Source organism: Polistes dominula, unplaced genomic scaffold (assembly GCF_049000335.1).
Source record: "Polistes dominula isolate Pdom_NZ unplaced genomic scaffold, Pdom_raw_medaka contig_20, whole genome shotgun sequence".
Taxonomy (NCBI): domain Eukaryota; kingdom Metazoa; phylum Arthropoda; class Insecta; order Hymenoptera; family Vespidae; genus Polistes; species Polistes dominula.
This window is the reverse complement of record NW_028301147.1, coordinates 5,476,454-5,501,763: the sequence shown is the minus strand read 5'-3', so window position 1 is coordinate 5,501,763 and position 25,310 is coordinate 5,476,454. Positions and strand designations below refer to the sequence as shown.

Genomic DNA, 25,310 nt, shown 5'->3' with positions numbered 1-25,310 from the left:
ACTTTTGTAAATTATTCATTTTTATAAAACTTTTCATTATAAGATCGTTTCTTTCTTTCTCGACTCCGAAGATGTTTCGCGAGCAAAGGTAAATCAATGTAAAGAAGACTTCCTCTTAAATTCTTATAGTTTTCAAGCTCATTCATGCTTCTTAAAATTGTGTAAGTATTTGTTCTTTATTTGTCCAAGCGTTATTTATCCCTCTTATATTCGAATATGTATTTACGTATTATATGTATATCATTTAGAATTGGAATGAAGAAGACAAATGAAAATCTTATAAATGCACACACACTAAAAATTAACACCTCGTTGGAGATTAAAAAGATCTTTGTTTTTTCTTTTTCATTTTACTTGTTTTTCTTTTTTTTGTTTGTATGTTTATCTTTACATTGAAACACGTTTATTATTTTATAAGAGTTTAAATAAGCGAAAGTGATATTCTTTTATTTTTTTGTATCTCATGTTATCTTGCCTAGCAAAAAATGAGAACCCGAGCGGAATCATAATGTGCGGAAGTTCTTTTCCTTTATTCTTTTTTTCTTTTTTTCTTTGTTTATTTTTCATTATATTATTTATATATTTTTTCATCTTTGATAACATATCTACGGTTTAGGCCGCGCGTTAAGAAAGAGAAGTTATATTAAAAAAGCGAATTTATATATATATATGTACAGCAGGAATGTGCCGAGTAAAGATGGTAATTTTAAACAAATAACTAAAATATTACCAAACGCGATTTGACTTACGGTTTGCTTTATTTGGCAAAATCTTTTGTTTTGTAATAATTACGTAAAAAATGCTAAAAAAATATACGTTAAAGAAAATTTGATCGTAAAAAACATAATCGCATTTACGTCGAGACTGGCCGATGTCTAGTAATATAATTATAATTTGTTCACAAAAGTAAATTATCATTAGATAATGTTAATTTATAAAAATCATATTATATGAAAAAGAAATTTATTGAAATTCACGATATTAAATTGAATTCTGAAAGTAAAGTGATAAACTGATATTTGCGAATTATCTTATCCTTTTTAGTTTTTTCATTAATTAGGTTTATGTCAATGAGACGAGAAACCTTCTAGAAAAACGCTCGTTAAAGCATGCCAGGCATTTACTTAATCTCTATTATCCACCACAAATCTAAGATATTAGAGCTATGTAAATGCAAAACTGTTTGTTAGCCTTACTAAAGGATCCATTAATCATCACGTACGATAAACCTTTCGAAGGTTTTTGCAAGCATTATTGATCTTACGTTAATCTATTTCTATAAAAAAAATTAATTTACTATTAGTTTGAGAGCCAGTCTCGAAGAATTGATCGAACAATCAAAAAATCGCGAACGTTTTTATTTAGTATCTAAAAACAAATATAAAAATAAAATAATAGTAATAAAAAAACAAAATAAAAAATTATTACTTATACCATAAGTAGATGTATATATGTAATAATGATTTTTATGTACAATATCGTCGCGTAGAACGAACGTTCGTGAACACTCTTAATGTGTTTTATTTTCTTTTTCGTGACTATCGCTATATCTATAATTATTTATCATTATTTATTATTCATTATTATTATTATTGTTATTATTATTATTATTATTATTATTATTATTATTATTATTATTTTTATTTGTGTTCTTGTTATTATTATTATTATTTTTGTTATTTATATTATTGTTATTATTATCGTTATTATCATTATTAGTAATAATTATCATTTGATCATTATTATTAAAAGCGATCATTCTCGTTTAATCGTTTCGATTTGGACTCTACCTAGGAAAAAAAATAAAGTTTTCTTAAACATCTATAATTAGGGCCGTAAGCTCGCACCTTGGTCAACCTTCTGTCATACGAAAATGCATTTAAATATCGATATCGTAAGAAGGTGTTTTAAAATCTAGCTTCTTCATTTTTTTCGAAACGAAAAGCTGGTCACTTTTTTTCTTTCACATGTACACTCGTTCGAAAGTGCATTATTATATCAATCCGCGTCTCTGTGAACGTGAAAGGAGAGAAACTAAGCTAAGAAAAATACCGAGTTTATTATTACGTAGAAAAAAAAAAAATATATATATAGGATAAAATTTCGATTTTTTGCCTACTTTTATATCGTTTATTCTTTTTTCTATTTTTATCATTTCTTTATCCGTGCAATTTATTTTCTATCTCTCCCACGTTTCTTTTAAGTTTATTTTTTCCTATCTTTTTGCAGATAAGAAGAAACTGAGTCAGGAGAGACGTCAAATGTAATAGAATATCTGTAATGTGACATCTCTCTCTTTCTCTCTTTCTTTCTCTCTCTCTCTTTCTCTCTCTCACTCTCTCTTTCTTTCTCTCTTACTTCGTTTTTACTTTTCCTGATTTTTTTTCTTTCCTTTCATTTTTATTACTTTGCGAGGGACAGATTATCCATTTTATTCGTCAGGCGCGAGCTTCTTTCTTTTCTTTTCTTTTCTTTTTTTTTTTTTTGATTCCGCTTATCTTTCCTTACTTTTAGCATTTTTCCCGTCCCAATCTTACGTCGATCGAGTAGATAATAAAGATATGTATTATGTGCACGTGTGTATGTAAGTACTTGGCTTGTCAAGAGGAGAATTAAGCCTGTCTTTAAACGTACATACGAGAAAAGGGTGGTAAATACGAGCTCGAACAGGATTTCGGATCGAATTGTAAGTTACCTAAAATGGAAGACTTAGGACTGGGCCGATGAGCTTCAAACTCGAATACGGGGAAACTTTTACTCTGTGAAATAGGAACGATGATTCACCTCCGGTGAGAGAAAGAGAAAGAGAAGGAGACAAAGAGAAAGAGAGAGAGAGAGAGTGAGAGAGAGAGAGAAAAAGAGAAAAAGAGAGAGAGAGAGAGAGAAAAAAAATCGTTGAACGAAGTCAACTAGTTCGAGTTTAGTCGTGAAAGAACTCACAGCGATTTTCAGAGACATCAGAAAAACTTGGTACGATAAATCTTTTCATCGATATACTTAAAAGAACCTCCAACTTCACGTTCATGTATATATATATATGTATATGTAAGTACGTAAGCATGTGTTTGAGCATCGACTCGTAAAAAGCAACGAGAAAAAAACTTGCTATCAACGACGATGATAGACGTCATTAGGGATTCATGTGATCGGTTCAATTGGTTATGAAAAAACCATTTTACATCTATTTGATTCCACGTCATTTTCTTTTCATTTGCCAATGTGTAGTGTAAACACGTTAAAAAATAGACAAACGAATTAAAAAAATACAAATAGTTGAAAAATAACAACGACAACAACAAATTATTATCGTGTTATGTAGTATTTCGTTACGTTAAATAAATGGATTTTTATATCAATGTGTATACCATTTTCTTTTAGCACATTTTTTTAAAGCATAGTACTACTTTCACTAAAAAAAATAAAAGCTAGTTTTGGGAAATATTTTTCTTGAAAACAAGAAAACCTATTGAGTAATTGTTTTCAATTTTATTGCGCAATCGATTTTCAACATACAAATCGATTTGCTTAATGTAATTGGTCACTATTGTAGTAATTTTTTACTAAATTAATTTAAAAAATTAAACTTGATTATTCAATACCTATTCATAGATAGATTAAAAATCTTTTTAACTTTTTGGAGTTCGATTTATTCTGGAGAGGAATAATTTTGTACAACGTTGTATTTTACGGACCATTTTAAATTAAAAAACTAGAAAAGCACAAAAGAAAATTTCTGTATATAAAACAAAAATTGATTATACATCTAAAAAGTTGATAAATAAAATAATAGCTTTTTTAAATTGCGAGAACAAAATTTCTAAAAATGATCTTCTATTTTTTTGGTCAAAGTGGTATTATAGCTTATTATTAAATCAATACTGAATGGAAAAGAACTACTTACGTTTGTTCATAAGATAATGAATTGTTTGAAAAGAAAAATTTTCTATAGAAAGTAAAGCGTGATTTTGAGTAAGTATAATAACTTGGATCGTAAATATACATATCTGATCTTTCTCCATATTGTTCTTTAAGAGAAGTATGAGAGAAAAATTTGAGGATAAGTCGGTAGCAGTAAAGCGTGCTCAAGACACATTACTAAGTCGGGGTGCATGTTAATCAGTGATTAACGCGAACGAGAATTTAGAGAAAGATTAAAGAGAGAAATGATGAACCAGTGAAAAATAGCTACCATAAAAGTGGAGATAGAAGAGAAGGCACAGTTAAGGGGTTTCGATGGGGGGTTTCGTCCTGGATCTGTCGAGCGACTAAGTCATTTATCACTTCTCATTTTCCCTCGTTAACGTCGAACCTTCTGGCTACGCGGAAGGCTGATTTACGAGTCGATATACATCGAACTACCAAATGTTTTCAACCGATAGATGCCAAAACCGACAATGATTTTACTATATATATACAAGAATTTTGATTTTACTATGATAAATATTGTATACCCTTAACACACAAAGATTTGATCTAATAAATTTGAAAGAAAGATCAAACAAATTCTACGATCCAAGTAATCCTTTAAATCCTTAATGAAAAATCTTCTCTACTCGTAATAACTTAAATTTTATGTTTAATTATTTTCAAGGATCATTTTTAATAAAACACCGTTAAAAAATAATTTTAAACTTGTAACCGTAATTAATGTTAAATATTTTATATGCCGTTGCTTTCATTAAGTTTCTCATTCAATAATTAAAGTTTATAATTTATCGATAACTTAAAAAACTTTCACTAAAGTTAACGAACTAATCGATAAAACTTTAGAGGGAATACGGTAGATTTGTGTTTTTCTTTATTAGATTACTTTCATATAGTAAAAAGATATAGTTTAAACCCCCATCTCTAAAGTTCCATTTACTTTGAGAATAACATAAATAGATATAAGAACGTAAAAGATGAAATTACACGAGAAACATTAATCTACGTTCCTTACTTTCCTATCAACGATCGATATTACATTAGGAAGGACGATTTACGAGTCGATACGTCAAATTTTCAAGAACGATCTTATCAAGTATCCAATGATTGACTAATCTATTCTGTAAGACGCAACTTAAATTAGACTTTCTGAATCTAAGAGCAATGTAAGATGAAGCAAATTAGAGCAAAAATATCCAACCCTTTGACTTCGTTGAATTACATGTAAAATAAAAAATAATTTTAGACCGCACATCAAAAAATATAATAATTTTTGACAAAAATAGTTGTTGAGTAAAAAAATTATTAAATTGTTTAGAATCTTTGTTTTAAGATATTGACGCTAATATGTACCACACGTGTTTCACATTAGATAGTTTTGTACAAAACGATACAGAAAACAGCGTCGTCGTCAACATGTTAAAAGGAAGTTTATGATTTTATGATACGTCGCATTCATCACGAAACGTCATTCATTTATTATTGCATGTGTTGCACGCGGGTTGGACAGCTCCGAGTAAGTGAATAAGAGAAAGAGAGATATATTTCAAATTTGAGAATTGAAAGTGAAGACACAAAGATTGGAATAGACCGGAGTTGATCAGCGAAAATATGTTCGCCGTTATCGAAGTTATAAATCAAAAGAATCGGAAACTACGATCTATGGATAGTAACCCTATTAAATTTGATCATCATCGTTGCCGAAAGTAAGCGTACCGGATATCCGAGGCAAAGTTTAACAAAGATAGAAGAAACTTTAGCACGCGTAGAGAAGAGCTCTCCGACTGTCTTCCTTATCACATAATTTCGAAAAACTTCAGCACTGGTTAGTCCTCGCAAATTGCTTTCTCTTCCTATAGTTTCGCTCTTATTTATTCTTTTTTCTTTTCAATTAAAACTTTCTCCTTTATAGAAGTATTCTCTTTTTTTTCGGGAGAACAAAGCGAGACTAAAGAATAGTGTACGATATATATATATGTATATTGTATACAAGTTTAAAAAAATTGGAGTTAAACCTGTATTACATACTAATGAGGCCAAGTAGATAAAAAAAATAAAAAGTTCGTAATAACTTAAATATATATAATACATATGTCCGAAAATGTTGTTCTTTACAAAAAAGTTATGAACGTTCTTATAAAAATACAAGTAAAATTGATCCTATAACTTATATAAAATTGTAGAGAAAGACAAATAATTCTGATTATAGCGTATATATTTATACGCTTTTAAAACCTATCCTTTATGATGTTTGTTAAAAAGAAAAAAGACTTTTTTTAGAAATGTATTCAAAATCTATTTATGTATTACTACTTTTTATTCAATAGAAATGCATATTCGAAAAAAAGTTCGATAATTATTAATTCAACGAATGGAGATCAGTATATTTGAAGAAAAGAATTTTTAACTGCCATAACAATTGATGAAAATCTTTTCGGACGCTTATAACTTTTCAATAACACATTTTTTAATATAAATTTATAACAATTTTTTCTACCAACTCGACTTCATTAACACATATTATGAATTTGACCTAAATCCTTGAATATCTTTTTTATGTTACATCTATATATATTTTACTTAAAAAATTAGTACATTTTAATTCGAAGAATGAATTGAATTGAAGTTATCTGAACTTCAGCCTCCTTTGTTCCCATTTTCACTTCTTCTGTTTGGCCTTTCATCGATTCGTCGCGTGAATCCAGTACGTTCGCATTTGAATCTATGTTTTTTTAAATACCTACGACACTAATTTAGAATTCGGTACGAAGTCAATTAAATTTCTAGAATAATTATTTCGAAGAGTAGATACCACTCCCGATTTTATCGATAAAAAGGGAGTGGCAATGAGAAATATATATTTTATTTATTTTTACTTATTTTATGTATATATTTAAATTTATATATATTTAATTATTTATGTATAATATATGTGTATTGAATATTTTAACTTGAAGATTCTAAATTTGATAACTCCATCTTTGAGAATAATTCTCATAATGAGATTTGCGAGAGAAACGATGAAACGATCTTCATGATTTCACATTGAAAAAATAAAATTCTAACGATTAGGACTTTTTTTTATATCAGCAGTAAAAGCAAAAAATATTCTTTCGAGAGAACCAATTGACAATTTGAACTCTCAGGGCAGTGCTTAGAGATACAGTTTATCGTGAATCAAGTCCACAAAATCGACCAGACGATTCGTTTAATTCCGACTTTAGGCAATAAAATATCTGTTTATCGTACACTTTTTTCTTGAACAATAATAAGATTTGATTTTATCTCTGTTGTAGTTAAAATTTTTCTTTTCAAAAATGCAATAATAAATAGTTAAAATTAAATAAAAATTTAACATTCAAAAACGACTCAATAATAAATATAAAATAATAATCATAATTAAATAAAAAGTACCCTAAAGAATTATGAAAAATATTTATAACGTTTCAACATTAACCGTTTGACTCCCAGGGGGTTTTGAAAAAACACTGTCGAGGAATCCCAAACAGCGCAACTGCGCTTTTTCTAAATGAGTAAGAGAAGACCCAAGCAGCGCGATAGCGCTACTTGTATGCATTTGTTTTATATATATGAGCGCACCGTCAGTTGTCTACAATGCTCGAAATGTACTGGGTTTTTTCAACATAAAATGTGAACAGCGCGATCGCGCTGCTTGGGACTCAAACGGTTAAAATAATTACAATAAAATATTATTTCAATTGGACTTGAATTTTCTCATTCAAAACGATATATATCGATCAATAATAATTCAATATTTAATTCAAAATATAATAAATGAAGATAAAATATACGATATCTATGTGAAATTAAATGAACAAATAGAAATCGTTTAAAGGGAAATATCCAAAATAATATGAACCGGCATACAGTTTATTCTGAATAAATTATGTCAGAAAAGATGCACGATATCAATATACTTTCTATGCATATATTCATACATATGTATATGTACTATATAACACGAACCGTTCATCGAGTATTACATGGTGGACCGATTAACGACAACTGTGGTTATATTATTGAAAATAGAACGCGGTCGAAGAGAAGGATATAGCGACTACGTGCGACGCGCAGCAGAAAGAAAGATCAAAATAACGTGCGAGAAAAATATAAAGAAATAAAGGCCGAGAGATTCGATGTAAAGTATAGTGAAGCTCTATTTTGGCATTCTCAAAAGCGATGACAACGGAATTTTGTCGTCGCATTTGGTTTCCGGCATATGGCAGGAATTTACGCACGTTTATCAAATCGCCAGAATGATCATCGTATTATTGGAACTTTTCCATCGTCATGATTTTCCAACTAACGAGTTAAATTCTTCTAACCAAGTTTAGAATTTCGTCTAACCTTTCTATTACATGATAATAATAATTAAGAGATATTATGTTCTCGTTCGAAAGAATTCGATAACAATAAGAAAAAAAAAGAACAACATACAAAATAAAGCTAAATTTGTTTTAATGACGTCACCGATGAAGAAGAAAAAGAGATATCCTATATCGATAGAGAGAACAAATAAAAGTAAAGATTTCAAAGCGATAAAAGTCGAACTCGTCAAAAATCGATGTACGAACGAGAGAAGATTTTCTTCGAAAATACGAGAACCATCCTACTCCCTTTTTTTTATTTTTCGTTAATAAATCTCTATTACTTAATCCTTACAATATATCGTCAGGACATAAAAGATGATAATTATTCAAGGATCAGCCTATAATCTCGTGTGTGTGTGTGTGTGTGTGTGTCGTATCATTGTAAGGAGGAAAAAGGAACGCGTTATTTAAGACAAGAAATGTGTGTTTTTTTGTGCTATTTCATTTTGATAGAAAAGAAACCGTAGAGGTCCATTTGCTAGCTAGCTAGATAGCTCAGCTCACACCCTTGTCTCGTTGTACGGGCTCGAAGTGCTCGCGCCTTGACGACGTCTGTCCTCGCCTGGAAAGTTGAACGCGACGTTCGGCACAGTAGTCGGATCTACTAACTGGCTAGCCTGCGGATTCTGGCAGGTTGTCTGCGATTGGTGAGAGTGGGAGGAAGATGAGGGTGGACCCTCGCTTATCGAGGTTGTTGAGGCAAGTATACGCCGACCGCGTACCTGGTAACGCTGAGGGTAGCAGCGACCGCAACAGGAATGCAGGAGGCCACCTCTCGAGGCAGTGCTATGGGCAGGTGACGTCAGTGGTGACGGTGAACCTGGCCTCTTTGGGGCACCATTATAGGGCACTTCCATTTCCACGAACTCACGATCCTGAAATCATAATACATTTTATTTTTTAATTAATCTCCATACATTACACTTCGATAATAATAATGATCAACATTGAAAGTATATCAGGTGCGCTTTTACAACACAGTTTTGCAGTTATATTATCACAGTATACGAGCACATACATAAAATATCCTATTTCTAATTCAACACCCAAATATTTTTTTTTACTTAAATGGTATGAGATAGTATTACGGGACAAAATTGCATCGTTCGATTGGATAAATACGATAATATACAAAGTTTTGTAGGAAAAATATGTAGATGCTGGGTTTTAAAATAGACGTCCTATATTATCGTTATTTAGGTTGATTACGTACGATACGTTGAAATGAAAACAGGTACGTATACTCACAGAAAGAGGAAAAAATATATTTAAACAATTACAGAACATGACCCGAAAATGATTGACCTTATTTTATTTCTTTGAAATAAAAAAAAAAAGAAGTATATCTCATTGTCGATAAGATAGTTTTCTGTCTCATCGTGATTTAATTGTTAACCTATAAAATATTTTTTTTACGGTAAGATATGAAACTAAAATGTCACAAAGCTGACTCATTGATATCGAGAAATATAAGGATTTTATTAAATGCTCTAACAATGTGACGTCGTTGCTTTGAAAAGGATCGTGGTTGATGGGAGTTCTAACGATATTACCTACAGTGCTCGCGCAGGGAAGATAGGAATGACGTAACCTTTGAACTTTCGGAACTTTCACAGCTCGTTGGGAATTATGACCACTTTATCTCTGTGTAAACCGATATCTTCCTACGGAAAGCTTAAGTGTCATTTTTAACTTTGAAAGATTAATATGCAGGGTGTTTCGAAATTCCTATTAAAAACTTCTAGGACTTGCAAAGAAGACTAACCATAAGTATATAAAGTTCTGAATGAGAGTCCAATCCAGAAACATATCGTTCTATAAGTAAAACAAGTTCAAATCAATATTTAAATCTCTCACTTTTACGGAGTTAAAGAGCATTACATACTTAAATTCCGTTTCCAATAAAAAAATTTTCCAATTTTCCTGTACGAAAAAGACGTTTTATCCAATATCATATAAAATGAAATCATAAAATAGTCTACTACTAGAGCTAGTCAATGTGGCAACTACCAACTTACAGTTAGTAACTCAATGAGTCACTTCTCAGATTTTTTTCAAATTTTGCACACTTGTAGTAGTTCCTGCGAATATTCATTGTACATTTAAACATGGAATATATTACGTATATACGGGAACATAACTATTTCTATTCAAAACTTTATCTATTCACAAGGGACAGTACCCAGGTGTGTTCCACCATTTTCAAATCAAAACTTATAAGCAACTTTTTTATACAATTATAAGGATTGTTGCTTGCATAATATGTTATTGATATCATTTATAAAATTGTTACATAGGTTTTGAATCAAAAATAATTAAATACTTTGGGACCTTTCCTTGTAAAAACTCCGACGAAAATTTTAAGAATCTCAAAACTTCTTTAGAAAAATCGTCTTTTAAAGTTTCGTATTTTATATTCCGCAAACTATGGTAAAAAATGTAGATAATCTTCCTAAATATAGTAAATCAACATTATTGATCTATAAGTTATGTTCGAGACCAAAGATATTTGTTACTGACAAAAATTGTATTAACCATGAAAAACGATATCATCGATCAAAGCTGAAACTTTAGATGTCATAATGTAAAACATTTCTGGCAAACTTGAATTACGTTTACCCAACAAACATGTCATAAGTCCTCATGTAAAACAGCTGTTCCCCGTTATTCCACAAAGTATATCCATACACAACGAGATAATTCAATGGCGAATTCAAGCCAAGGTTATTTTTCTACTAAACGGAAAGGAAAATTATGGAAATTATTGGTTTTAAGATACCTTAATCTGACCAAAGATAACATATCAGACATACTCATCTCGTTCGATATTTAAGCATGAAACTTTTTTCCTCGATACGAAGACGACCTCGTAGAAACGAATATACATGATAGTATTTTATACAAAAAGAAACAAAATTTGTTCTCGAGAGACTTCTTGGTTGCTTCCAACGTCGGTTGTACGGTAAGTTAACAAAAACTTTTTTTTGAACATTTTACTGACGAGATTGTAGCGCTGTTCCATTCTGCGGGATCAAATCTTTACTAGAAGCTCAGAAGCTCAGTAGGATATGATTCCCGCTTGAACGATATAAAGATCATTCGATAACCTCTCGTATTCTCGCATTGGAGCTTTCTCGCTGGATTTCTACGAATATCAAAGGTATTTTCTTATTCTCTTTCTTTCTTATTTTCTCGTTCGTTCGAACTCGCTAACAAAATACGCGATGAACTTTTCAAATTTTCAAGAAATAATTTTATATATACCCGAACGGTACTACTTATACTACATCTATAAAAAGAAATCTCAAGCAATGGCATTATTTATGCGTTTATTCGTAGCTAACATATCGGGCTTTCGCAAAAATGCAATTCGATAGCTTGGCTTTCTAATGTAATCGATCGGAAAGTTTTCTATCTTGAGCTTACTCCAACGAACTTACGCGTACCGATATATATATACTTATTCTCTTAAACTTTAAACTCTAATTAATATTGATCCTTAGTATTGGCGTAAAGAGAAATATTTTTCTTGCCTTTAAATTCTATCCTAGCAAAATATATTCATGAATTTCCTTTCTCAAAATAGCGTTAACTTATTCAAGTGTTTCATTCATACGCATTACTAATTTTTATTAACGATACCATTGTGTTTTCTTTTTTAATTAAGTACATTTTAATTTTAAATTTGTCCACAAATTTCACATTTACCATAAGTTATATCGATTAGAAATTAATATTTTTCACTAATTAGTTATTGCAATCTCATTGAAAAGTGTATACCTTAATTGTGTTTTCAAAATGAAGCAATTTTTTTTTCTTTATTTACGTGTACTTACATATATTCCAAGAGATTGCAATTGTGATCAGAATATTGTTATAGATTGCAGATCATGATATTTAACTGTTATTTCTTTTACTTTGTTTACATAAAATAAAAAATCATTTCATAAAGATATCCGAACGTAGAAATAAAACATTCAATTTTAAGAATAATAGCGTTATAAGAAAATTTTTGTCCTTCTTTTTTATCCCTCTATTCGTTATTTTCTTCGAAGTACCACCTACCATTCCCCTCATTTTCTGTACAAATTCGAATTCGATAAATTCATTCAATCATAAACAAGTAAGATAACAAGTGCACAGAGAAAGAAAATCTTAGGAAATACAATATGCATAAAAAGATATAGTCTCGTCAAAAATTTCATCGGATAAGCGAAGAAACGAAAACTTTCTCAGAAGAACAAGACAATCGTTGACGGATTACACGACGCCTTTCAAAAGATTGCAAACTTGAGAACTTACAGAGACGTAACCAAGACGGATATGCATTCTTCATTTTATAGAAACTACGATGAACTTTTATAAATCCTAGAATGCTTTCATTCAAGTTTGTAAATAACTCGTTTCACTGAATCGTATCAAGCAACATTACTCGAATCATAGAAAAATATCGTATTTGTCATAACCCTTTATGCGCTCGTGATTTTTTTTCTTTGATTGTCTTTCTCTGTTTCTTCTTTCCGATATTAATATTATCATTTGTGTAACTTTAAAAGTAAAATTTAAAATCCTTCAAATTGTTAAATTTTGTAAATAAATTGTTACTTGTGTAATATTTTAATTGAGTATCTACAATTTATCTTTTATGTTATAAAAAGTCATATTTTTTTTATCGATTAAAAGTCAATGTTTAATAAATATATTAACATTTGTATGCAACAATAAGTTTGATTGCTTTGAACAGGATATGAAAATTTGATTTCAATGTTCTTTAAAATTTATTTACTGAATCTCGTCCCTTTCTTCTACCATCTAGATAAAATTCGTCTATTTTCCAAGTTACTACTTGTGTGAACTTCTTACAAAAATATTCGGAGAAACTGACTGAGGCAAAGGCTGACGCAGAAACATAGAAAGATACGGTTGATAGATTCGTATTGGAGCATTCATTTATTCGTTTAATGTAAGTAAATTCTTTCAAAAAATGGCTGCCCGAGTGAATTTAATATCGGTCAACCGGAAATAAAGATTCGTGGGAGGAAAAAGTACGCAGGAAAAACGAAAATAGAAAAAAGGAATGGAAAGAATTGGAACGGAGAAATGAACTGGACACCGGGCTACGGTTTTATCGAGGCAGAAAAATAAGGACGAATGGAGAGAACGAGCAATAGAGCCTTGCTTCATTTCTCGACCCTATGCTGATTAATACGATTCAGCATAACTTTTATTTTCAAGAATGAAATTATTGAAAATATTAAAAAATGTTTCAAGAAATCCCTGTTGAAAATTAGATGAAAGACGATTATATTCAAATCTTTAACAATATTAACAAATATTACTAATTATATTTAACAATTATTAATAATCCTTAAAATAAGATAATTATTAGACCGTTTCATTTATTAATCGTTAATTCGTCATTTTAATTAAAACTTTCGAACAATTCAACGAAATATTTACTGTAGATATAAAGATAAATAAAAAAGCCAAAAAAATGGATCGATTAACGGTATACTAGCTCAACAAAACTTAACTCGCATTTTAATTACGTAGAGTAGGTGCTAGAAAAAATCGGTGGAACACTTTTAAACATAGAGGTACAAAACCGTAGAGTCGTCAAAGGCCCGTCCGTACTTTCCCTCCGACATGAGATAACTTTGAAGCAGCCTTTACGACGTGACAAAGTCATTCAAAGACCCTCCCTCCTTCGTTTGCTACCTTGCTTGTTATAATAGTGATAACCGAACGAAGCCGAAGCAAGTCTCGAACCAAGCCGAGCCGAATGAAGCGGAACTTAAAACCGATCGGCAACGTGCTTCTTCCACGACGATTGCGTTCGATGTGCCACGCCAGATGGAAAATCCGTGTTCCGTATCGTGACGACAACGACAATGAAGGGATCTTCCAAGCTTTATTGTTGAATATCCTCTTTACATTACGCCTTGCTATAATTAGCTTCGAGGATGACGTTTCCCACTATCCACGAGGATGAGAGAAAATATGAGAATTCTCTGATAATATTCGATCGAACGCGAGCATGACCCGGAAGAAATCAATACACGACCTAAAGATACCGATTGGTCGCGTCCGCTAGGTCGACGAGTACTGCGAGAGAGAATGAGACAGAGAATGTGAGACGCTTATCGAAAGGATACGCTGCACTCTCCTTTTAACAAATCCGGATTTACCAATATCCTCGCTCCCAATATCGATTAGCTGCTATCCAAGCTATTATTCAAAGAACCAAGCGCGCGTAACCTACGTTTATTTTTAACAACCGATCTTGTCAAACATTCCTCACACACGTGCTTTTTTATTATTTCATAATAGTTCATTTTTATAATGGACTCGTGTTGACATATAAACGACATATACATGGAACTAGTGTAAAATCGACAAAAGTATATATATACACCTGGAATTCATTTTATATTGTACTTTCTTTTTTTTACACTATTCCATTTTACATGATTTATTTAACATGTTTTACCTACGATTATACAAATTTCCTAACGCGTTTTATTCATTGTTATAAAATTTTTTTCAAATACATTTGACTTATTTTAATCTAACACGTTTTATTTATTCTTATCATGATATATAATAGAAAGTAACCATGGAAAAATATTTCTATTTTCACTAAAGAAAAACATTTTCTTTTTTTATTCTTTAATACTTTGCTTTTTTATCTTAATTTACAAAATGTTTTTATCAAATGAAGTTCTAAATTTTTAATTACTTTTCTATTGTTTCCTTTAGTTCAACACAAATAGTATATTATTTTCCAATTAATTATTTAATCATGTTTGGACATAATATTTTAATACAATCGATCATTATTACAAAATAATAACAAATTATGTAACGATACAAAACATATTCCTGTTTTATTTCTTACGCGACGAATATAATATCTTTATTATTTATTTCCGGTTTTGTTAATTCGTGAAAAAACAAAGAAAATGTTCCGTAAAAATGATCACCTGTCTTCGAGAAAGGACAACATAAAGAAAGAAAGAGAGAGAGAGAGAGAGAGAAAGATAGAGAGCAAGATCACAGGCTTTGAATTTTATTAAGAATTCCTGAAGCGAAGGCCGTGCCACACAGTGAAAGGGTTGCAAACACGTTTGTGGCTTGTCGATGGCCCATTCTGGAGCAATAATGATCGATCGAACGATCGAGAGCTCGATTTACGATCGTCTGCCGCTTCGTCTCTGTGACGATGCAATGACGAAAGCATTGAAGTGTCGTTATCTCCTATCGTGAAACCGTTTTCAGGAAACGTGATGTGGAAGAAGGGAATAGCATTATTGGAACTAAGTTTCTAAGCATGTCCCGTTAGATATCTACGACATGATCAATTCAATTCTACTAATTTTCATCGATAGACTCAAGTTGTAAAAGAAAGAATAAATGAATGTAAGTAATTGTTATTTAATATTTTACAGAAATACTAAAATCAACAAATATATATCATTAAATTCTTTATTAATAATTTTAATTATTAAAGTGGACTGAATTCGAAAATTATCAAAATTTGATTTTAATCATTTAATTTACAACACGAATAATTGTAATATGAAATAAGTCATAATTATTATTTAAAGATAAAAAAAAACATAAAGAAAAGTATTATAATGTAATATAAATAACATGTTAAAATATCACACACGTAACAAATGTTTCTAAGAATGTTAGGCTACGAATTCGCATTAGGAAAAAAAAAGTGAACAAATATTCGATGTATTCGACTGTAAGAAAAAAAAGAAAAAAAAAGTAATTTTACAGATGGAACAGTCGTTGTAAACGCGTGGAAAAAGTATTTTCGCTCCGAAAATGTCAAACAATAAAAATAGACAGGTAGTAGAGAAGGGAATAGTAGATGGACCTCCCACGAGAGATGGGAAAAAGAGAGAGGTAGAGAGATAGAGAGAAAGAAAGACAGTTAAGCGTCGGCAGGAAGCATCGGAATGCTGAAACGCACCAAGATCGTATACAACGAAGCTGAGAATGCAAAAGAGGAAGTGAAACGACGTGCCTCCGAGCCGTGAGCACGGTTTTTGACGCTTCAACAAAAGTACCCGGAATCGCATTGCTTTCTGGGTTAAGTACACGAGACGACTAGGAAAAAGAAGTAGAAGTATAGGGGAAAGAAAGCGTGATAGTTAGACGAAAAAACGCGAATAAATGCACAAAAGGTATGTATACCTATGGTAGGTTATCTTAATAATCAAATAATTAGATAGCTTAATTTAATATAATAAAATTTTATAACTACGTAAATATGTAAATGTGAATGTGTTGATTATAAAATTCGTTGAAATAATTTTTCTTTTATTTTCATTTTGTCTGATTTTTAATCGAATAAAAGATTAATATTCATTAATTATCAGATAAATATTTTTTAAACGAATCCACACGAATATTAAAAATCGTACAGAAGAGTTATTTTTTTTTCTTCTTATTTTTACGGCTAGAATTATTATAATAATAACGAGAGAAGAAAACGGTACCGTAGAAAATGATTTTACTATATTCATATAACTTCAATGAGTGGAGAAAAAATCCATTCGGTATTATGGTTATTCGTCCAGAATAAGAATAATTTAAAAATTAAGGTATTTATATCTCGATTCATACTAACTTTAAAACTTCATAAATAATTCCAAATAAAAATGGACGAATTGATCAATACTAGATTGCTATCGGAGTTCACGAATTATAATGGAAATGAATTTACGTAAAATGAAAAAGATGATTATATTCCGAACATAAATTCATGCTAAATATAGTGAGTGTTATTGAAAAATGTATACCGTTAAACTTATACTTCATACAATTGATTCATATTTCAAAACTATTAATACAATGTTTCTAAGATAACTAAAAATTTAGAAATAAATATATGAATTGATGAAATTTTTCAACTCAAAATCAGCAATAGCCAGAAACAGAAAAACAAATATAATATATTAGTTTAACCGATCCAAAATATTAATAGAATATAGTACTGTGTTAGATTTACTTTAATTAATTGATAATTAATAGAAAACAAGATATATTCTTGTCTAGAAGCATGAAGTATATTCAACGCAATATCCTCTTCGAAATCCACTATTAAACTAAATTATTTTCCTCTATAAAAGTTCTTTTATCAAATGTTTTTTATATGGATTTCAGAAAGTCGCGCATGTGTATAACGGAAAGAGTATTTCTAATAAATAAAATTTAAGATTATAACATTCTGATTTTAGCATTTTTTTCACTTTTTATCTAATAATTTTAACGTTCTTGCACGGTGATGACTTCAAAGATAAAATTTTCGTTTATGAGAAAATCAAATCAAAATTATTTAATATTTAAAGTATGTTAATAGGTATTTAATAATTATACAACTGTATATACTTTTAAAAAGTCTTATATATAAGAAGAGTGCATTAATGTATTAAAAAAAATTGTTAATTAATCGAAGAAAATGTATAGTGTTACCTAAAAGTACGTGGGAAAAGTTCGGTTCACTGTCCTCTTCAAAAACTACAGTAAGACTGGCACTTTATCCTCTATGAAAGTTCTTTTATTAAATGTTGTTTATATGACTTTTCAAAGGCTATATGTATATATTAACAAAAATAATATTCGTAAAAAAAGAATTCCCTTTTTCGGAAAGTCACGAAAACAACATTTAATAAAAGTATTTTCATAGAGGACAATGACTCAGTTTAACGGTGGATTTCGAAAAGGATAGTGTATGTTGAACTTATACTTCATGCTTCTAGACTAGAATATACATTTTTTTCAATCAATTATCAATCAGTTAAGGAATATCGCATACTCTATTAAAATTTAAGATTGTTTAAATTAACATATATTTATTAATTCTCTCTTCATAGAGAAAGAAAAATAAATAAAAAGAAAGAAAAAGAAACACAAAAATAGACAAAGTGTTTTACAGATACGCACGTGTGTGTGTGTATGTGCTGACATTTAAGTTATCTTTAAATATCAAGTATATTTATCTTGTGCAAATAGTGTAATTAAAAAATGCGTAGTTTTTATCTTTTGTTCTTTTTACAGAATGGAAAGAAGTCAACATGCTCGATAGAGTAATCGTGTATTATTGGATATACTTCGAACGAAGAAGAGGCGTTATCGAACGCTCACAGATGAGAAAAATAAAAAGAGACCCTTAGAGCTTGTTGCGTCCCTTCAATAAGCACGTACGTATACTTGAACATCAATAAGTGCCCCCGGCTTATGGTGTACTCAACGAACATTTGACATTCGCAAATGGAAAAAAAAAGATCTACTGAACCTTATCCGCGTTGAAGAGATTCTGTATTTCTTTGTTGCAATTGATTACAAAAATAATCGTTCCTTTCTTTTCTTGTTTCCTTCATTAGTATTCTTCTTACGCTTACCAAATTTATGATAAAAAAAATTCTTCATAGTAGATTTGTCAGTAACGTTTAAAGAATACACGTCTCGTTCAAATATGACTACTGTTAGCACATCTCCAAAAGCGATCTTGTCCGTATCGGTACGCCCTGTATAGCAAAATTTAAAATCAGTAACGCAGATACACTTTGCGAGTGTCTCTTAAGATCTTTCACGGTTCTCGTTAGCGAGTCCTAATTTTGAAAGAGTTTTCCACTCGATCTTCATCGAGTTAATTGAAAGAAGATAAAATGTATTTATGTACATGTAGCTCTCCGAGAACAAGTGGAACCACTTCATACAATGGATATACAATCTAAACGCATAATGCAAGAGTATGTGTTCAATGTTAAAAAAAAAAAAAAAAAAAAAAAACAAAGAAAAATAGAGATAAAAGGAATCATGATTTTCAAGTAGATTCAACAAAACGTGCGCAAGGATTTACATAACTATGTGGATGTAAATTTATCCCACCTGTGTTGCCTAGTATATTGCAATGATTGGCCAAAGGCACGCATGTTCTAACTGGTATATTGGTCACAGTATGTATACGTTAGCGTCGCATATCATTCTACGTAGGTGTGAGTGTTCATTTGCGTGTACGTGTACATGTTACGAGCAAGATAGAGCCCAAGTTGAGCGAGTTATGTACTCGTAGTTTCAACGAGACTACGCGTACGTAGGTATATATGTAGTAGGTATAAGTGTGTGTACTTAACACGACACTCCTTACAAAGGCAGTCGGCTAAAATTAGACTAGAACGGAAAGGGTTTTATTGAAATTACTCGGCACGTCGATAGTTAAACGCAAAACTGCTTGACGGATTTTAAACGATTTCCTAGCGATGTTTTTTGATGAAACACCCATACGGTAAAAGAAAAGCTTTTCTAGGAATATATTTTGAATTATACGTTACTAACCTATTCTCTCTCAAAAAAATCTTCTTTAGGGTATAAAAAAAGATTTAATTATGAAATGTATATATGTATTGATTAAAAATAAAAGAAGGAAAAATAAGATTAAATACTATTTTTACATAAGATTTAACAATATTTTAACTCACCGTCGTCTTCTCTAAACATCGAAGTAAATGATGATGCTGTAACTCGAAAATATCCTCCTCCTTGTAGTTTTCGTCTAACGTCAAACCACTCTCCTGCGCAGCTAATCGAGCTTCGGCTGCTTTCTTTTTGCTGACAAAGGCCGCACCACTCGACGCTTTAGCAATCCTAATGCGAGCCAATCTCGCTTTCTGTGAAAAAGAAAATAATTGTCACTCGATTAACAAGTAGTTTTTATTTTTGTTCAAATAAATGACGAAAGAGAAAAATCCAAAGATCGAAATTTATGAACTATTCAAAAACGAGCCAAGCACCTTATAATAAATACATAAGAATATATATATATGTACGTGTGAGTATAATTTTTCGAGCGTGTAACGCGATTGGTGAGTTTGACACTATTAATTCACAAAGCGTCTTTATACTATCTTCTCTATTAAATGTTTTATGTCGTTCCGATATATCGGAACATCAACGAAAGATATTTGAGATTTATTGATTATCATTTAACCTACGTTAGAACGACTATACATTTTAAGCTCTAAAACTGCCATTCGACTTTGTTAATAATTTCCTAAAATTTCTATTAACGCTTCAATATATGTATCTTATTTACATATGCATGAGTAATTTACGATTCAAACTTAATAACTCTATTTTTAGAATTTTGTTGAATTCTATTATTATTTATAATACCGACATTTCATCAATTCTTTACATATTATATTTAAAATAAATTTCCTCAATAATTAGGTTTTTTACAATTTTTATAATGTCCATTCAATTATAAATGATACGACAATGTATATTACTTCATGAATTGTCTTTACATTTTGTTGGGACTTATATATAAGCTTACGTTACATGAAAAAATAAATTTCGAATATTTTTATATATTTAAATAATTTATCAAAGCTACTTATTTAATTAAAACCGAAATTAATATAATGGTTGTTATCTTTAATATCTAATATAAAGTATATTAGAAAAATAATTTAAAACACACTGCATAGAATATTCTATACGAGTTTTCATTTAAAACATGGTACATAATATTTTCAATGTATAAAACAGAAGATAATTACCTATCGTTATAAAAAAACATAAATTATAATTTCATTCGTCCTCGCTCGAAATCCAATTTCTTTTATACGAATCTATTCAATTGGCTTTATTTGTGAATTCTGCAAATAGCAGAATTCTATTGCATATACCAAGCTCATTCGCTCCCTCTCGTTCATTATCCGTAGGAAACAGAATTTTTTTTCAAAAAAATACATCTTTCTTTCTCTCTCTCTCTCTCTCTCTCTCTCTCGTTCTTTCTACAAAGACGCAAACGGAACTTTTCTTCTCCCTCTTTTCCGTTTGATTGAAAGCCTTTCGTTTCCTTTCCCTTCCACTCTTTAAAAAAAGGAATGATCCAGAAAAAATCTTTCTTCCCTTTAAGAAAGTTTGGTTCTTATATTCCATTTCGTATAAATACGAAACGAATGAAAAATTATAACACATATTACCTCCTTATAATATAATACAAATTATGAAAGTAATTTCGCAAGAAAAAAAAAGGACAAGAAAAAATAATTGATATGAATTATATGCCTAAGATTTTTTAAACTACACATTCATTTCGTAAAATATGACAACGATCACGTCAACGTGACACATTTCTAAAGATATCTTGTGATATTTTAAGAGATATTTTGCTCAAGAAAATTTCATAATTTATTTGAAAACTATACAGGTAGTTTACTCTTTTACTGAGAATTCGTTCCAATTTTATTTTTTATAAATTAAAAACGCACCTTACTCGTAAATACGAACTAATAAACATGATTTCTTTCTAAGAATACATTTGTTTTTTTAGCTAAAATCATAATATTTTTGAAAACACTCTTTTCAATATTTTATTTATATAGCAAAAATGATTTAAATTGAATATTAATAAACGAATAATCTACATCCATGCATACATACTCGCATTTAAAATCGTAATCGTGAAGGTACATACTCAAAAAAAATATAAGAGATAGATCGGATAGTTTTATAATGACTTCTATGAGATTATAGAAGCAGTTAGGCTATTAGTCGTACTCGAATAGAAAGGAAAGAAGATATCTCATGAAAAGGACACGAAAGCTCGCGGGACAATGGCTCGTTAGATTTCGCGTGCAGGTCCATTTCGTATCGTGTCGCATGTTAAAATAAGAAAAGAGAGTGGGTAAAGTGTGGAGGGTGTAAGGGAGTTAGGGAGAAGTGGAACTGGCGTTAGCGAACACATAAAGTGGACTGCACAAAATGCATCAACCGCAGGCCCCCAATTCAAGAATTGCACTAGCTAGGCAAAAGGAGTCGTTACACCAACAATGACTTATTGTTCCCTGTCTCCTTGTTGAAGAATTTGCTGTTTTCCTTTTTATACGCGCTATTCTCCTTTACCTTCCATCTAGCCCTCTTTTTGTTTTTGCATATCCACGAACACTTTCACTTCTATATCTTCTACCATCTCCAGAACACTCATCCTCGCTTGATCAATTAAGCTTTTAACGAAGATTTTCGGTTGAGAAAATGACCGTGCTGTACCATTTTAAAGCTTGTGCGCTTTGCAAATACGTGACGTTCGTGTAATGCCATTTTAAATGCAGCCAAATCACGCGTCGCGCGCACCTACCCTACTTTCAACCAACCCAATAGCCAATTCCATTTCCGTGATGATTATGTATAAGAAGGACGAGAGATTTCACAACCGACTGGTTCACTCTTCTTCTTCCTATCGTTACGTGTATATAAGATCGTTCCAAAAGTCACTTATTTTTCCTTACGTTAATTTTACATGGACAATATTTTGATGTATGGACAATATATGAAATAATTAGATAAAAATTTATCAAGTTTTATTCATTCGAGAATAGTTTTAATTGTAAAATAAAATTAGAGGAATGAATACGAGACATCGAAAAATAATATGGATTATAAAGAATTATATTATTAAGAAAATTATTAAATAGATCATGACAATATCACAATATCGATATATTTACATATACAAATAGTAATTAGTTGGTACTGATGTGGAAGTCAAACATATATTAATTAGGACTCTGTTTAGAATTCTAATGTCGCTATATGCGTCATGCAAATAAACCAAACAATTGTTTAACCTGACAGATTAGAACAAGTAATTAATAGCATTCATAATGATTTTTCTCAGGATTTAATATATATACATTATTTTCTAGTAATTATTAAAACATATATAATAATAATAATAATAATAATAATAATAATAATAATAATAATAATAATAATAATAAATAAACATGGAAAATTATTGGAATTATCAAAACTTTTCAATTCTAAAGAAGGTAACGATATAACATAATATGTTTATTTATATTTGTGGTCAGATCAAAAATATAATTTAAATAATTGCTAAACGTTACAGGAAGTATTATTATATTATTTAACATTTAATTACAAAATTTCAATATAAAGATACATTTTTTATAATAACAATCTACTGTGTGTGTGTGATTGCTGTGAGAAAATAATTGAAGTTTTACATCACGACTTTCCAACAGAGAATAATTAATTAAAATGATTATATTTTCATCATTATCTTCTCGAAAACGAACAAATAAGTAAAATAAAAATGTTAATGGTGAAAATACATTTCGGTCAAGGTCTATCAATCCCATAACGAGACCAACGAGCAAAGTCTTGTTTATTGGAAAGAAAAATAACAAAGTAAGTGTAAGAGGACAAAAATAGTTTATCGATAATAATAACATAAAATTCTATAGCGTAAATATAGGAAGAAAGAAGAAAAAAGGGGGAGAAAGAAAAGAATCAATGATGGTTTAATTGAACGATTAGAATTTTTTAATCTACATTAGAAACATTTAGCAATATGTATGGATACTATTAAAACCAGATCAGGTGGAAGTCGGTAAGTCGGTCAATTTGTTAGCCCGTACAAATTGCAATATAAATTTAGGGACGGTGACTATGGGCACGATATAAAGCTACACTTCTGCCAACATGCGCCATCTGCTTAAAGGTAAAACGTCGTATTTATAGTGCGTCAGCTGTACGCAATAGCATATGTTTTCGCGGTGAAACTCTTAGCAAACGTCGTTGTCGTCGTCATCAATACTCGTAGACTGAGCAGCACGCAGGTGTCCGTGTCAAATTTCGTAAAGAGCTACACGAAACCCCCGTAACTTATTATAACATTCGTCGAAAATTGTTTTTAATCAAAGAGATTCGATACGAATGTAATAAAGAATATAATGTTGATGTTGAAGGAAGCAATGATTACTTAAGAGTGTTAGATCGTATCGATCAACTCGTTATGGAAAATAAAAAAATAAAAATAATAAATGAGAAGATAACAAAGTAGAACGTTAACACATCAAAAACCATATATCTACAGTTCTACGAAAAACAGCCAAAGTAATAAAATTTCTCAGCTAGGCCCATATTTCACGAGATAACGGCACGTTGCAATCATTACCGAGTCTCTGGGAGTAAACTTACGCTTGGCCGAGCTGCATAAAGTTGCCCAACTGCAACGAAAACACAAAGCGTCGTTCAATGAACGCGCGAGGAATCGCGTTTATGCGACAACGTCAAATGTCACCGTTTCAACGGCACGGATAAGCGCTCTCGCGACCAACCGTGACTGGCAATAAAAACTCGAAAGCTCTTCTCTATCTCTCTTCCATCCTCGTAGAAGTGATTCTCTCTCAACTAATGCGACGATAAGATCGACAATAAGTTTTTTGACAATTTTCGCGAATTTCAAGAAATTAGAGAACTCTGACAACTAAGCTTGATAACGTTAACTGTAAAAGTTAACAAATGATACATAATTGGTCCTTCATTCATACTTCACACCGTATAAAACTTGTGTTCGTCTCATGTTTAACTCTTTGTCGTTTGAATTATTCTAGCCATTTGTCCACAATGAATTGGTCACTTTTAATCAATATCCTAGTAGCTTCGCCGCTATTTCATATTTTACGTTTATATTTTATAGAAAAATTTAATATTCCATAATAACATTTAATTAATATATAATCGTGTATTTATATAGATTTATTTTTATTAGGTATTCTTACAATTCGGGTAAAATAACTCGACGTATGACTGCCAAGGATTATAAATTTCTTTTTTTTTTTTTTAATAAATATATGAAAGAATATTCTTTACGTTTCATTATACTTCTATTACTATCAACAAATCAACAATAGTTAAGTTCTCGTGAATATCGATAAAAGAAGTTTATATAATTTAATAAAAAAAGAATATATATAAAGTTCTAACGCAAACATCATGTTTCCGTGCGGTGGGTTTTCAAAAATATACGTTATTATTTCTTATGGTGATTCGTCTTTTTTGCATCATGTTTTAAACAGTAGATATATCTTGTCTGTTGCATGTCTTAAGGCAAAGAACGGTATGCCGCCTATCCAAAAGAGACGATGTAAACATCCGCGA

General features: G+C 30.4%; 1 protein-coding gene across 12 annotated transcripts in view; it reads right to left on the bottom strand.

The window, feature by feature from the left end:
• Shal (potassium voltage-gated channel protein Shal) overlaps nucleotides 1-25,310 on the bottom strand; it is a 120,822-nt gene that overhangs the window by 41,364 nt on the left and 54,148 nt on the right. For 11 of the 12 annotated variants that reach the window (XR_016178217.1, XR_016178216.1, XR_016178210.1 and 8 more), the window contains exons 3-4: nucleotides 19,814-20,002; nucleotides 9,038-9,190 (exon numbers count right to left, since the gene is read on the bottom strand). Coding sequence is in view for 2 of the 12 variants with exons in the window: in XM_015335197.2 (XP_015190683.1) it covers nucleotides 9,038-9,190; nucleotides 19,814-20,002 (342 nt within the window). In the remaining 10 variants the exon portion in view is untranslated. Of the gene's footprint in view, nucleotides 1-8,924; nucleotides 9,191-19,813; nucleotides 20,003-25,310 lie in introns of all 12 variants that reach the window. The other variant, XR_016178212.1, reaches the window with a different exon arrangement.